General features: G+C 38.5%; 1 protein-coding gene across 3 annotated transcripts in view; it reads right to left on the minus strand.

The window, feature by feature from the left end:
- The window catches only part of hook3 (hook microtubule-tethering protein 3), a 59,577-nt gene that overhangs the window by 26,999 nt on the left and 16,204 nt on the right, over positions 1-16,374 (minus strand). For all 3 annotated transcript variants that reach the window (XM_062031156.1, XM_062031157.1, XM_062031155.1), the window contains exons 3-7: positions 12,822-12,894; positions 8,141-8,191; positions 7,922-8,054; positions 7,771-7,838; positions 7,557-7,619 (exon numbers count right to left, since the gene is read on the minus strand). In XM_062031156.1, the coding sequence (XP_061887140.1) occupies positions 7,557-7,619; positions 7,771-7,838; positions 7,922-8,054; positions 8,141-8,191; positions 12,822-12,894 (388 nt within the window). The remainder of the gene's footprint in view (positions 1-7,556; positions 7,620-7,770; positions 7,839-7,921; positions 8,055-8,140; positions 8,192-12,821; positions 12,895-16,374) is intronic.

Raw genomic sequence — 16,374 nt, forward strand, 5'->3', positions numbered from 1 at the left:
GCAAGATAGCACCTGATGGCCATAAAATGTACTGCACTTTTTGTTCATATGAGATGTAGTCTTACACTTAGGGCTGCACGATAATGGCCAAATGAATAACTACGATTATTTTTTATCAATAGTTTGAGTTTGAGTTTGAGTTTATTTCGAACATGCAAGCATACAACATGATACATCACAATTTCCAGTTTATTTTCAACATGTTCGAAAAGGAGTAGGAAGAAGCAGAGCTTATTTAATCATACCCCTTTTCTTTACATAACAGTTGCAAAACTTTTTGTTCACTTCCTGTTCACAATTTTTTCACAATAAACTCCATAAGTAATCACAATAAAAATAAATAAATAAATAATAGTAAGAATTTAATAATAATAATTGGTGAAGTAAGTCATATTTCATATGATGAAATAAGTAAGATTACTTTAAGAATGAATGAATGGATGGATTAAATAAATTGAGAATGTTTGTCATGGTTCTTCTTCTTTGTACTTTGTAAACACTTTAAGTTTGAAGAGTTTCTTGAAGTGTATCATATTAGTACATTGTTTGATTGCTTTGCTTAATCCATTCCATAATTTAATTCCACATACTGATATACTGAAGGTCTTAAGTGTTGTACGTGCAAACACATGTTTTAAATTACGTTTTTCTCTAAGATTATTTTTCTCCTCTTTTTTTGAGAAGAATTGTTGTATATTCTTGGGTAGTAGGTTATAGTTTGCTTTGTGCATAATTTTAGCTGTTTGCAAATTCACTATGTCGTGGAATTTCAGTATTTTTGATTCAATAAATAAAGGGTTTGTATGTTCTCTATATCCAACATTATGTATTATTCTAACTGATCTTTTTTGTAACACCGTTAATGAATGAAGTGTACTTTTGTAATTATTTCCCCATATTTCTACACAGTAGCTCAGATATGGTAACACTAGTGAGCAGTAGAGAATATGAAGGGATTTTTGGTCTAGAACATGTTTTGCTTTATTCATTATTGACGTGTTTCTTGCAACTTTATGTTGTATATTTTTTACGTGAGATTTCCAGTTCAATTTATCATCAATCATTATACCTAGAAATTTGGTTTCGTTTACTCTTTCAATTTCTATTCCGTCTATTTGTATTTGTGTTTGACTTTCTCTTCCACTGTTACCAAATAGCATTATTTTAGTTTTACTAAGATTCAACGATAGTCTGTTTTTGTCAAACCATCTTTTTAATTTGTTAATTTCTTCTGTTATTATTTGTATTATCTCCTGTGTGTTCTCTCCTGAACAAAACGCTGTTGTATTATCCGCAAATAATACTAACTTTAAATCTTTTGTAACTTTACAAATGTCATTTATATAGAGATTGAATAATTTAGGTCCTAGTATTGATCCCTGAGGTACACCACAGGATATATTTAGCGTTGTAGACGTGTGTTCGCCTAGCTTCACGTATTGTTTCCTGTTCGTTAGATAACTTCTTATCCAGTTTAAGACTAACCCTCTGATGCCATATCGTTCTAGTTTTTTGATGAAAATATTGTGATTAATTGTGTCAAATGCTTTAGTTAGATCCATAAAAACCGCTGCCGCACATTTTTTACTATCTATTGCATTGGTAATTTCTTCTGTAATTTCAATTAAAGCCATTGAAGTTGAAACATTAGCTCTATATCCATATTGGTTCCCTTCGTGTATTCTATTTTTATTTATGAAACTTTCTAATCTGTTATTGAACAGTTTTTCAATGATTTTAGAAAATTGTGGAAGTAGAGAAACAGGTCTATAATTTGTAAATTGATGTTTGTCTCCAGTCTTATAAATTGGTGCAACTTTAGCTATTTTCATTTTGTTTGGAAATGTACCTGTTTGAAATGATATGTTACCAATATACATTAATGGTCCTGAGATCTCTTCAATAACCTTTTTTATCGTTTCCATATCAATTCCGTTACAATCAGTTGAAGTCTTAGATTTACATTTTTTCACGATTGTAACTATTTTGAAGCCTCTTTTCTTGAGCTGTCCTCAAATCTAAACATCAAAATGAATTTGATCAACTGGACTCTCGACGCAATTGACACAGTCTTTTCGACAAGGAAAAGAGGCTCGGGGGAGCCTGGCTGCCCTGATGGAACCATTGCTGCGGGGTACGTGAGAGATTCCTGGAATACTTGGAGAATCATGTGCCTCTCAGTCCTTTCCATCGAGGACGTGGAAGACATCTACCTATTTGGAGCTGTGATCGCAGGGCATTTGCTGATTGGGCTGGGCATTGCTCTGGTGTATCGTCAAATTCGGAAGACGATGGCAGCCACTCAAGGGGCCAACAGGCTGTTCAACGCAATGGAAGGAATGGGTCGTGCTGTGGGATCACAGACTGGAGCGATTGCTGATTTGAATCGCAAGGTAGATTCGATCTTGATGATGTTACAGAAAGAATAAATTGGAATTGTCAGAGCCAGCATATAGAGCAGGAATGTCATTGTTTTGACTGCTCGAAGAAAAAAACAACATCTTAATCTACGATTTGACTCCCTCGAATGGCCTTGAGGAACAGGCTGTTTGAAAACACTCCCCCGAGGACTCCTCAAAGATGGACGCTTTTGACCTTTCCCTTTTCTTCAAAAGCACCTGGGTCGGACTCTTGAACTCTTGAACTCTTGGGGCCGGCCTCGGCCCATAAAGACAATCCAACATCTCACCCAAGTTAATTGGGCATACATGCACGCACATACCCTTCCCCAATCAACGCCTTCACCACTGCTTTATTCCTCCGGGGTTGTGGGGGCTGAGCAGCGCTCAACAGCAGCTGCTGGCCTCCAAGGTCCTGTTGGATGACTTTGTTGCGAGTTTGTTGTGATTAAATGTACCTTGTTTATGTGTGCCATGCTATGTGAGGTTTTTTTCCTCGGACTCAGTCTGGACCATTCCTGAGGGTCCAGCCTCAGACTGATATTTTTTTTTACTTCCACCCTCCCCCCAATGTCACCTTTTTCCCACCTTTTTGAGGAGCGCCTAAGTGAGGCTGATCCGTTGGCGGTCCCGTCTTGTCTCCCTGTAACGTATGTCTGCTCTTAGCGGGATTGTGCCGAAAATGTAATTTCAGTTCTTATGTGTCTTGTACATGTAAGAATGGACAATAAAGCTGATTGATTGATTGATTGATTGATTTCCTCCTGTGTCACATTACTGAGGAACATGGAGTTGGGATTTCGCTCTATGGTATCATTATAGTCCTCAATTGGAACTGGGTCTGGAATCCTTTCTTCCAATTTTGGTCCAATATTTACAAAATAATTATTGAAGCTTTCAACTACTTCCTTTATGTTGTAATTTTTTTTATTTTCATCTAAGAAGTATCGAGGGTAGTCCCTCTTAGTTCCATTTTTAATAATGCTATTGAGGATGCCCCATGTTGCTCTCATATTATTTTTGTTCCTGTCCAATAATTCACTGTAATATTCTTTTCTACATGATCGTAGTATGTCTGTTAACTTGTTTTTATACTTTTTGTACTTAATTTCTGCCTCTATAGTTCTTTGTGCTATACATTTTCTATATAGTGTATTCTTCTTCTTACAAGCATTTTTTAATCCTTTTGTCATCCATGGTTGATTATTCTTTCTCTGCTTGTTACGGAGTTGTATCCATGGACAATGTTTGTCATAAAGTATTATGAACTTGTTTAAGAAATGTTCATATGCTTCATCAACCCCTTTTTCATTATACACATTGTCCCAATCTTGCTTTTGTAGTTCAATTTTGAAGGCAGTCATCGTCTTCTCTGTGCATAGTCTTGGAAATGTCCTTTTGTCTTCCATGTTCTTCTTGTAGTTTCCATCATATATTGTAAAAACTGGCAGATGATCACTAACGTCGCTTATAAGTAGACCACTTGTAGTGTTATTATCAAAATCATTGGTAAAAATATTATCAATAAGCGTGGCACATTGTCCTGTGATTCTGCTTGGCTTTGTGATTTTAGGATATAGACTGATGCTGTACATTGTATCAATGAAGTCATCAATAGACTTTTGCTTGTTGGGGTTCAATAAGTCAATATTAAAGTCACCACATAAGAACATTATTCTTTGACCATTGTCCATGTAAGTTGCCTTGATCCATTCTTCAAATGTTTCTATACTTGACTTAGGTGATCTATATATACAACTGATGAATATGTTTTTGCTTTTTTCCTGACATATTTCAATGGTTATACATTCTAAGATATTATCTATGGCAAATTACATGTTTTTTACCACTTTGTAGTTCAGGTTCTTCATCACGTACACAGCTACTCCTCCTCCATTTTTGTTGGTTCTGTTGATGTAGTTTAGTTCATATCCCTCCAGATCAAAATCTATTCCTTTTTTATCATCAATCCATGTTTCTGTGACAGCAATCACTTTGAAGGGTTCGTTGATGTGTTCCAAAAAGTTCTTAATGTTGTTGTAATTTGCATACAAGCTTCTACTATTCAAAATGAATAATTGACAATTTGTTATCACATTCAATGTTGCTATTATATTGATCATCTGTATAATAAAAACAACTATTACTGATGTGGGAGAAAAAATTTGTATCTGGATCTATATCATTTTCCAAATCCTGGTTTTTGTGATCTTTGTTGCAGAAATTTTTTAGTTCCACATTTTCTTGTTCAACAAACTTTGATGTTGTTTCAATAATCTCTATAAGTGTAGGTGGATGCAATCCTGAATCTAGGTCCTCTTGTTTAGTCGTCCCTTGGAACATAGTAGTGCCGATGCTGAATTTAGGTGCTTGTTTTCTTTCAGAGTCCATTATCATCGTTGTTGTGGTAGCTGTGTAAACTTTAAAAATTGTCCAGGTCCTTGATGTCATGGACAACAATTTCTCTTGCTTCTGGACTTCCATTCAGCTTGATGTAGATTTTACAGTTGGCGCTCCAAGTTCCCTGGATTTTTCCCTGCCTTCTCAAGTCGCGTGCTTTCTTGGCGATTCCAGCATTACGTTTTGTGAGATGCTCATTCATGTACACATTTGTTCCCTTCAGCTTCTTTCCCTGTCTCAGCAATGCCATTTTAGATTTTTTGTTTACGAGTTTCACGAGCACGACTGGAGTGGCGTTCTTGTTTCTTCCGTTCAGTGGGATGCATGTTTCGATGGTATTAATGTCAATTTCAATTTCTTTTGATTGCAGAAAGTTGACCACTTGCTGTTCTGCTGAGACCATATCCATTTCATCTGGTTCACCTTCATTATTCACAGCTTTCGCATAGGATCTTGGTTTAATTCGGTGCCCTGTCACAATGATATCATTCATTCGTTTATCCTGATCCATTTCATCTATGATGTTCCTCAGCATGTTGTTGTCTTCTTGAAGGATCTTCATTTGTTTGCTCATTTCAGTGGCTTCTTTATTTCTGGAGTTGTTCTCTTTTTTCATTTCTTTAACTTCTTCTTTCATTTCTTTCATATCCTCTTTCCATCCATCCATCAATTCTTCCAATTTTTCTATCATTTCTTCTTTAAATTCCTGGAGTATTTTTTGTAGTATCCCTTCTTGAATCCCATCATGTCCTGTGCCCAGCTTCAAATCAGTCTTTCCAGTCAATCCTTTAACTTTTGGCATCGCGGCAGTCACTGACGTCAGCGCCTCTTATGTCTTAAGGGCAGTTACCTCTTTAGCGACTTGCGGCACTTTTAACTTGTTTTTTCAACAATTTCGTACCTTGCGCCGTTCAGAGATCAATTTGAGGTGTCAGCCTGTCAACTTATATCACTCTGCGACGTCGGGATCACTTTAAAACAGCTGTAAACTCGCCGTAACTTTTGGTTGCTAGGCAACCGCTTTGAACTGCGGGAGGCGCCTTTGGCTTGAGGCTAACGGCTCTTCCACTCGCCTTATTTCAGCGTATCAGTGCCTCTCAACTGACCAAAATCAGATCGAAGATGCCAGGTGACTCTCCTGTGGCTGTGATCGCAAATCAGTGGTCAAATCAGTGGTCAAATCAGTGGTCAAAATCTTCAGACTTAACAAAAACTCCGGTAGCAGAAGCGGAGCTTTTTTCTTTGCGTCCTTTCTCATTGACAGGAAGTGAAATCACAATTATTAATCAGGATTATTCATTATGTTTGGTAAAACAGTGTTACGTTGGGGTGTGAACCTAATGTCTAATAGGGCTATAAACATTATCCATATATTTAAAGGCAAATATTTGTCTTTATGTTCATTTATAGTATCAACATGTCACTCTTTTCACATTACATGATGCCTTTATCTCCATGTTTATATTTTAATAGAGAGAAGTATTTTTTGAAATTATGCGCATGTACATGCTGTACTGGGACAGACCAATTAAGAGTTTGAGCATAAATATGTTGTATAGGAATTAACTATACACAATAAAACATTAACATAGTGATATGTCACATGAATGTTTTTTTAAGTAACTTTGTGAAATGAACAAATCCACAACATGTAAAAACATGGTGTATAGTTTTTGATATCAATATAAAACACGAAGCCGTTTGGCTAATGAAGATTAAGTCTAATAAACAAGCTTTGTTCTTCTCCAACTGTGTGTTTCAGTGCAACAGTTTAGCCAAAAAAAATAAACACGAGTGATACCTTTCACATCGAATACAAAATCTTTACAGCCTACGTTCAGTTCGATGAGATGACCATCCCAGTAAACAAACGGGAAGACTTCATTAACAAGTTGTGGTAACATTCCCTACACATCATCGCCTGCTGCATGTTTCCTCATGTCATTAACTCTCAGTCACAGCAGGACGCTGTGTTGAGAAAATGAAACCAACATCTCCTCCACGGTATACTTTTAAGCGTGGGACAAATGCGTCTGTCTCCAATACAGTCGTCATCTAATAGCAGCGGTGCGCTCTTGAACGCACGCCGAGACTCCACAGAAATGAAGTGAACGCAGTCTGACCAGCACGCAGACATGACGTCACACATGTTGTAGTGTTTACGGAAGTAAACATGGCTCCAATTCTAGTAGGTGTCAGTCCCGGCGCAATTGTGTCAATTTTAAGGATTTTGTGCAATCAGTCATTATCTGAACAGAAATATTGTGCTTATAAGCTTAAGAAGGAAGAGGGAAAGTACTTTGACTCTCACCGTTTGCGGGACGTTTGTTTCAATGTCTGCTCCAAAGAGCGTGTGGGCGAGAGCTGGTGGAACATTGACGTGAGTTCCTAAATATATATTATTTCCGCCTGTTTTTTTTGCTCATTTGTCAACTATTTATTTTGCAAACGTCTATTTTGGCAAATAATTATGATTCTTATTGCTTTTTGATGACATTCTGGTCAGATGAATGCGACCCGAGCATTCACACTGCAGTCACATCACTTACATATCTGATTTATACCCACATACGAAAGAGGCCTGGGTAGGATTTAAAATGTTTCGAACTGCATTGTTCACATTCAAATTTAAAAAATCGATACAGGTCACAAATGGGCAAAACAATCAGAATTGATCTGCAGTGTGAACAAGACCTAATAAACACAAAATGCAGCTATATGAACACCGTTCTGCATGTCTAACACAAGTGTCAATACCTGTCTGTCCAGATCCACATAGGAGTCATTACCTCCTATCACTGGTGTTTCTTTACTCATCAGCTGTTGGGGGAAAAAAGTGTCATTGTTTGACAAAACAGTATGATAACATAGAATAACATGATTCAGGAATTAGATACACATTTGACCCATATTTACATTTGAATATTTCATATTTAAGTCTAAAAAATTATCATCAGGCTTGATAATGTACCTCCTGAATGGCTGTCATGACGACATGCTGGACCGACTCCTCCATCATCATAATGGTTTGGATGTATTCTACATATATAAATAAACACTTGATCACGAGAGCATATATATTTCGTATTACATAATGTTTAGCAAACAAATCTAATGTGCACCTTGTTTCTGTTCACAGTTGACCGCACAGCCCAGAATGAGCTGCAGCATCCTCCCAAGTTCTGCTGCATCAGAATGTTCCCCAATAAGGTTGATATCAGGAAGTGTGAAGTCATTTATGTGTTGGCCAAGAATCTTGTGGGGAAGGAAATACACACAAAAAACATACTATAATATCTACTGCCATTGTGTTAAGAAAAAAAAGGAACAAATTGTCTTACCTCCTGATTATAGTCTAGGACGCCTTTGAGGATCTTTTTTAGATTGCTGACCTATAACATATTTAAATATATGTAGATATATGCCTCATATATACAATACATACATGAAACAAAGTAGTGAAGTGAATTAAATTAATCCCTCACATAATTTCAATTATGAGCAAATATTTTTATTTCTGATTCTACTGGCTGTGTTTACACTTGTCACGTTGGGTTTGGTTAGAATAAATCCAGTTTGATCCAGTGTGGATTGTATCATCCAAAATAGGATTGCACGATATAGACCATATACGATATTATATAAATTTGGCTGATGATAGAGCTTTTAATACTATTGTCATATTGTAATAAAACATGTTGATGACGCATTTGAGCTGTGTCTAGCAAATTTGACAGCAACATTCGAATGAAGGCATCCTAAATGCAATGTAACACCCTTGCTTGTGAGCTAGCTGCTAATTAAGGCTGCAGCTAACGATTATTTTTCTATCGATTAATCTATAGATTATTTTTTCGATTAATCGGTTAATCTATAGATTATTTTTTCGATTAATCTATAGATTATTTTTTCTTTTACCGATTATTTTTGTATTCAAAATGAAGATGAAAAAATAAATGTAGGCCTGTTTTTTCAAAAGGCATGGCTTTTATTTACAAAAAAAAAGAAGTATGGCCACTCAGTCAACATTGACAACAACATGACTAAATATTCTGTAACAATGTAAACATTTAAAACTTTTAACATTTAACAAAATTAAAAGTAGCTTATTTGCTTTTTAATGTGCAAATATAAAAGTCAACATCCAGTGCAAATCTTAATATTCTGCAATAGTATAAGCATTTCAAAAGTAAAAGTATTGCTTATTTTGCTTTAAAATGTGCAAAAATAAAGATAAACATCCATACAAAAAAGTGCAAAAGGAAATATTCTGTAACAACAGTGTAAACCTTTCAACAAAAGTGAAAGTATTGCTTATTTGCTAAAATGTGCAAAAATAAAGATAAACATCCAATACAAAAAAGTGCCAATCTAAATATTCTGGAGCACTGTAAACATTAAGTATTGCTTTTAAAATGTGCAAAATAAACATCCAGTCCAACACAGTACACAATAACCAATTCTACTCATTCCAGTGAGTGTCTAACAGTTGTAATGAAGAAAGGTTAGCATGTCTACATGTTTGGTTCTTTTCTTGTTTACAATATTCCCAGCAGCTGAAAATAGGCGCTCAGAAGGGGTCGATGTGGCTGGAACTGAGAGGTAATTAGCCTTCACCTCAAGCCAGGATTGCGAGTGAGCTGAGCTGCAGTTTAAGTTTCTAGAAGGTCAACGGGCTCATAGTGATGTTACTAGTAGTTGACTGGGAGGTGTTTATTATCATTTGGGGAGAGTCTGCTGCCTCATGCTCACCTGCTAAACACCTATCTGCTCCACGCTGAAGCGCTGACTACATGCGCTCTGAATACGCACTGCTGATTGGCTGATAATGCTTCGTGTGTACCAATCAGATGGTTGTGTGGGTGGGACAATGCTGCGTGTGTACCAATCAGATGGTTGTGTGGGTGGGACAATGCTGCGTGCTGAGACAGGCAGACGGAGCAAAGCAGCTTGTTAAGACTTTAGCTTTAGCTTAGAAACTCGTTCGGTACACCCCCGTACCGAACCGAAAGCCCCGTACCGAAACGGTTCAATACAAAACACGTACCGTTACACCACTAGCAGATACAAATGACACATTCATGTTTTTGTGTAATGATGACAACGTATGCTCGCGCGGACGATTGACTAGTTGATGGTTTTCTTTTCAAATGTTCGTTCATAGCCGTTGTGCTGCTATGATAGGCCATTTCCGCTCGACACAGTGTGCATACAACGACATTATTAGGCCGTTTATTGAAATACTCCCACACTTTTGACCACTTTTGGCATGCTTTTCCCCCCTCGCTCGCACCGCTCGCATCGTCTTCTTTGATCGTCTGCTCTGCGCTTCGCCATGACGGTAGTGTGACGTCATTATGCGACGCGTCGACGCACAAAAACGGTGTCGACGTATTTACGTAACCGATGACGTCGACTACGTCGACGCGTCGTTTCAGCCTTACTGCTAATATCCCTCCACAGTGCAAAGCTCCTTCTTCTTCCACTGGGCGAATCACAAATGGAGCACGGACCTGGAGCATACCATCTCCTCCAGACTCTGTGACTTCATACCTGACACCGGCTCAATACCAGGCCTCTCACTACCACGAGTGGCCTGGGTGAGGCTTAACCGCCTCCGAACTGGTGTCGGTCGCTTTCGCTCAAACATGTTCCAGTGGGGCTTAGCACCTAACGCGACGTGTGAGTGTGGCGCGGAGGAGCAGACTGCCGACCACGTGATCCTGCGTTGCCCGATTTATCGTGCTCCTAATGGTTTGCGTGGCCTGGCGGACCTGGATGACTGCTCGGTGACCTGGCTCACTTCTGTGTGTCCTGACATATGAACGGGAGGGCCCCCCGGGCCTGGGGTGGTAAAAGGCATAGACCCTCGGCCTCAGGTCCGGGTGCCGGAAAACAGCTGCCCATACGATGAAGAAGAAGCTCCTTCTAATCTGTTCACTAATGTTTCCCTCCATGGTGGCAGAAAAAAGTTTTTTTTCTTAAAAGCATTGTTTTAACTGGAGAACTGGAAGACAAGGAACAGCTAAACATTCTACACTACACATTCAAGGAGGATACAAAAAAGCATAGCTAACTGCTAAGCTAGAGCTCCTAAATGTAAACAGGCACAAATATCGACAGCAACAATACCAAGTGTAGTATCAGTTAATGGCCAATTCTACAGTGATTAGATTTATATGTACTATTATGACAAAATATTTTTTTGTCGTTTTTGTCATTTACACACTCAGGTATAAGAGCCAATAGTCGTTTTTCACTACTGACTTTAGTCTAAATTTTGGATGTAGTAAAAAGGAATAAGGAAATATTGTGTTCAAAAATGTAATCATTCAATGATTTTGAAAATTTTACATTAGTATGACCAATTCTGCCCCTGGCTGTAACTACTTGGTATTGGATCGATATCCAAATTTGAATAGTGTCCAAAACTAAAGTAAAGTATCGAAACAACAGAAAAATAAGTGCTTATAACATTTCAACAGAAATGTAGATAGATCCGCATTATAGCAGAAACCAGATATTAACAGTAAGTACATTAACAAGTAGATCAAGGGTGCCCAAACTTTTTCTACTAAGGTCCACAGACTGACAAATCAAAGAATGCGGGGGCCATTTTGGTAGTTTTCACCTTGAAAACCAGTAAATATATTTATATGTTTCAAAGAAGATACAATTTTTCAAGAGATTTTGTGTGAATGCTGAAGATCCAAAGCCAAACTTAAACGCTAACAGTTAGCACGCTGACCAGATAGCATCAAGTAACAAAAAAAAAAATATATATATATATATATATATATTATATATACATACATACATACAGTACAGGCCAAAAGTTTGGACACATGTCATGAAAAAAAAGAAAACGCATTAATGAGAAGGTGCGTCCAAACTTTTGGCCTGTACTGTACATATATACATATATATATATATATATAATTTTTTTTTATACATATACATACATGTATATGGGGGTCTCTGCTGGAGCTGTTGTCCCCGCGACCCGATTCCGGATAAGCAGTTGAAGATGGATGGATGGACATATACATATACACATACACTACCGTTCAAAAGTTTGGGGTCACATTGAAATTTCCTTATTTTTTAAGGAAAAGCACTGTACTTTTCAATGAATATAACTTTAAACTAGTCTTAACTTTAAAGAAATCAATCAATCAATCAATCAATGTTTATTTATATAGCCCTAAATCACAAGTGTCTCAAAGGGCTGAAATACACTCTATACATTGCTAATATGGTAAATGACTATTCTAGCTGCAAATGTCTGGTTTTTGGTGCAATATCTACATAGGTGTATAGAGGCCCATTTCCAGCAACTATCACTCCAGTGTTCTAATGGTACAATGTGTTTGCTCATTGGCTCAGAAGGCTAATTGATGATTAGAAACCCCTTGTGCAATCATGTTCACACATCTGAAAACAGTTTAGCTCGTTACAGAAGCTACAAAACTGACCTTCCTTTGAGCAGATTGAGTTTCTGGAGCATCACATTTGTGGGGTCAATTAAACGCTCAAAATGGCCAGAAAAAGAGAACTTTCATCTGAAACTCGACAGTCTATTCTTGTTCTTAGAAATGAAGGCTATTCCACAAAATTGTTTGGGTGACCCCAAACTTTTGAACGGTAGTGTATATGTATATATATATATGTATCATGATGTGTATCGTTATCGCAAGAGGCAGCAAAATATATGGCAAAATATATTTTAGGCCTTACTGCCTATCCCTAAACCAAAGCTTAGAGGACCGAGACGGGTTGAAAAGGTGGTCTTGGACTTCTTGCAAGTAAACTATAGTGTGGTTAGGTTCGTTTCACATGACGTGGCAACGCAATATAAAAGTGAAAAACATAAAAATCTAAGATATTAAGTGTACAAATAGCACTGTATGTGAATGCCCAGGCCCCAAATTGACAAGTGCAAACACAGCTTTATTTTAGTTTATTATGACATTATGTGACCCCCATATGCACAATAATTAAAACAAAGAAACTAATTCTTACCTTCAACCTCCAATTGTCCCCCACATCTGGCTTGATTCTACTAATCCATGCATCACTGAAATACACTAGATCTCTGGAAAGATAATGAAAGGGCAGAGCGTTTGGCATGAAGACAAGCAACTGTACAACTACATTCATTTCATACATATCTAATTTTCCTTCACAAATACTGTATCATAATAAAATACTGGTTGCATAAAAGTTAACCCCTCTTTTTTAGAAGCGTTTTTGGAAAACCTTTTTTTAAGATAAAATCTTAATCTTTGTTTTGAAAATCCTGTTATTAAAGGGGAACTGTACTTTTTTTTGGAATGTTGCCTTTCATTCACAAACCTTATGTAAGACAAGAACACATATATTTTTCTTTTTTTATGCATTCTAAATCGTAAATAAATGCGATCAATAGTCCGCTTACAATGGAGCCTATGGAAGTCGCTCTACTCTGCCTATAAAATCCCTTAAAAAACATCCAAACACCTGCATTCAGGTTTTATGGACATGCACTAAGTATATACGTATATGTCGTCGGCATCCTTCCGTCTTGGTAGACGATGGTGTAAATCCAAAAAGGGGGTGTGGGGGCGGGGGGTGTCTCAACGGCAAGTGAGGCTGGAATGACCTCTCCAGTGGATCTACATGGCCTTGGCATGGAACTATGGAGGGCAAGCTGTTGTCCAGGCAGCAAGCCCCCCCCTCTCCTCGTGGCTGGTGGATCCAAGGGAGCGACGAGTGTCGATACAGCTTGGCACCAGTGACGCCGCAGGAGTTGCCGGAATGACGCTACGTCAAACTGCCTTTGAGACTCCGGCTCCTGATTATCTGTCGGGGTTTACTTCCTTAGCCTTACTCCTTTAGACTGCAAGGCAGCGGTGGTTTTGAGTTTGGAGATTTCCTTCTCCTCGATGGGCTGCCTTACCAGGTTTACGAGCCCCATCTGCCCGAATGCGGTAGGTAGCACGGGGGTACATCCTACCCGTGGCGGTATAAGCCCGACCTGACGGGTAGTATATATGTAATGTAGTAACATACACATTTATAATAACATTTAAAGGCCTACTGAAATGAATTTTTTTTATTTAAACGGGGATAGCAGATCCATTCTATGTGTCATACTTGATCATTTCGCGATATTGCCATATTTTTGCTGAAAGGATTTAGTATAGAACGACGACGATAAAGTTCGCAACTTTTGGTCTCTGATAAAAAAAAGCCTTGCCCCTACCGGAAGTAGCGTGACGACACCGGAGGAAGGGCTGCTCACATTTACTATTGTTTACACCAGCAGCGAGAGAGATTCGGACCGAGAAAGTGACAATTACCCCATTAATTTGAGCGAGGATGAAAGATTTGTGGATGAGGAACGTGAAAGTGAAGGACTAGCGTGCAGTGCAGAACGTATCTTTTTTCGCTCTGACCGTAACTTAGGTACAAGGGCTCATTGAATTCCACACTCTCTCCTTTTTCTATTGTGGATCACGGATTTGTATTTTAAACCACCTCGGATACTATATCCTCTTGAAAATGAGAGTCCAGAACGCGAAATTGACATTCACAGTGACTTTTATCTCCACGACAATACATCGGTGAAGCACTTTAGCTACTGAGCTAACGTGATAGCATCGGGCTTTACTGCATATAGAAACAAAACAAATAAGTCCCTGACTGGAAGGATAGACAGAAGATCAACAATACTACCAAACTCTGGACATGTAACTACACGGTTAATGCTTTCCAGCTTGGCGAAGCTTAGCAATGCTGTTGCTAACGACACCATTGAAGCTAACTTAGCTACGGAACCTCGACAGAGCTATGCTAAAATCATTAGCTCTGCACCTACGCCAGCTCTCATCTGCTCATCACGACCCGTGCTCACCTGCGTTCCAGCGATCGACGGTACGACGAAGGACTTCACCCGATCACTGATGCGGTTGGCGGCCCGGAGACGGAGGAAGTCAAGGTGAGGTCGTTCAGGTAGCGCGTCTGCTATCCTCAAAGTCCTCCTGGTTGTGTTGCTGTAGTCCGCCGCTAATACACCGATCCCACCTACAACTTTCTTCTTTGCAGTCTCCATTGTTCATTAAACAAATTGCAAAAGATTCACCAACACAGATGTCCAGAATACTGTGGAATTTTGAGATGAAAACAGAGCTTTTTGTATTGGATTCAATGGGCTCCAAATACTTCCGCTTCAACTTCACGCGCAAACGTCATCATATCGAAACGTTTTCAGCCGGAAGTTTGCCGGGAAATTTAAAATTGCACTTTATAAGTTAACCCGGCCGTATTGGCATGTGTTGCAATGTTAAGATTTCATCATTGATATATAAACTATCAGACTGCGTGGTCGGTAGTAGTGGGCTTCAGTAGGCCTTTAATATGTATTTTATCTTAAGCATACGGAACGCATTAATTTCAAAAACGCTTCACAACGTTCGCTTTTTTTCCCAACAACTGAGTGTAAATGTTGTCTGTCTATCTGTGTTGGCCCTGTGATGAGGTGGCTACTTGTCCAAGGTGTACCCCGCCTTCCGCCCGAGTGCAGCTGGGATAGGCTCCGGCACCCCCGCGACCCAAAGAGAGACAAGCGTTAGAAAACGGATGAATGGATGGATCACTGATTATTACTCGCTGCAGACTTCATGAGAGCCAACAAACATAATAAAACATCACTTACTCTGCAATATCTGCGGTCATTAGGATGCCGACTGATAGAATCTTTTAATTTTCCGTTTTAAATAAAGAAAGACTCATAATTCTCGCGGAGAAAATGGGGGTGGAACAAAGCGCCTTTTTGTATCGTTCTCCCCATTTACGGGTCTTAATTGGCTGTCAAAGTGTACCAACATGTCGGATTGTATCCTCGTCCTTCTACTTACTATCAAGTTGAGAGGCATGACATATGATCTATAATAAACTTTCATGAGCAAAGGAAGCAAGGGAAACAGGTTACCACTTGATGATCTAAACATATGCACACGCTAGTGATCACGGCGCCGTTATAAATAGTTTGTCTGCGTTAGCGCTTATCCATCAATCAATCATCAATCAAAGTTTACTGTATTTATATAGCCCTTCGTTACAAATGTCTCAAAGGGCTGCACAAGCCACAACAACATCCTCGGCTCAGATCCCACACCTCCCACTTATAAGAACAATATCACTAATACTTGGTTAATATTCAAGTCACAAAATGTAAATGGAGTATTTGTGGCGCTTTTTGAATGTTTTTTTATTGGGTTTTATGCGAAGAATAGAGGACCTACCATTGGCTTCGCTGTAAGCTGACTTTTATTTATTTACGAGTTGAATTGCATTAAAACAAAAATACATCTGCCGTGACGGTTTTCATATTGATTGTAAACGATAGGCAAAATTCTCCCCTAAAAAGTGCATTTCCCCCACTAAGAAATATCACCAAAGAAAAAGCATAGTATTTCTTAGCACCTTCGACAGCTGTTTGATGACTCTGCTTCATTGACCTCCATTATCTTGAAGTCAGCAGCCGTTGTTGTATTTCTAAATTTGCCTGAACTTTAAGCAGGTCTCCATGTCA

This window comes from Entelurus aequoreus, linkage group LG21 (genome assembly GCF_033978785.1).
Source record: "Entelurus aequoreus isolate RoL-2023_Sb linkage group LG21, RoL_Eaeq_v1.1, whole genome shotgun sequence".
Classification (NCBI taxonomy): domain Eukaryota; kingdom Metazoa; phylum Chordata; class Actinopteri; order Syngnathiformes; family Syngnathidae; genus Entelurus; species Entelurus aequoreus.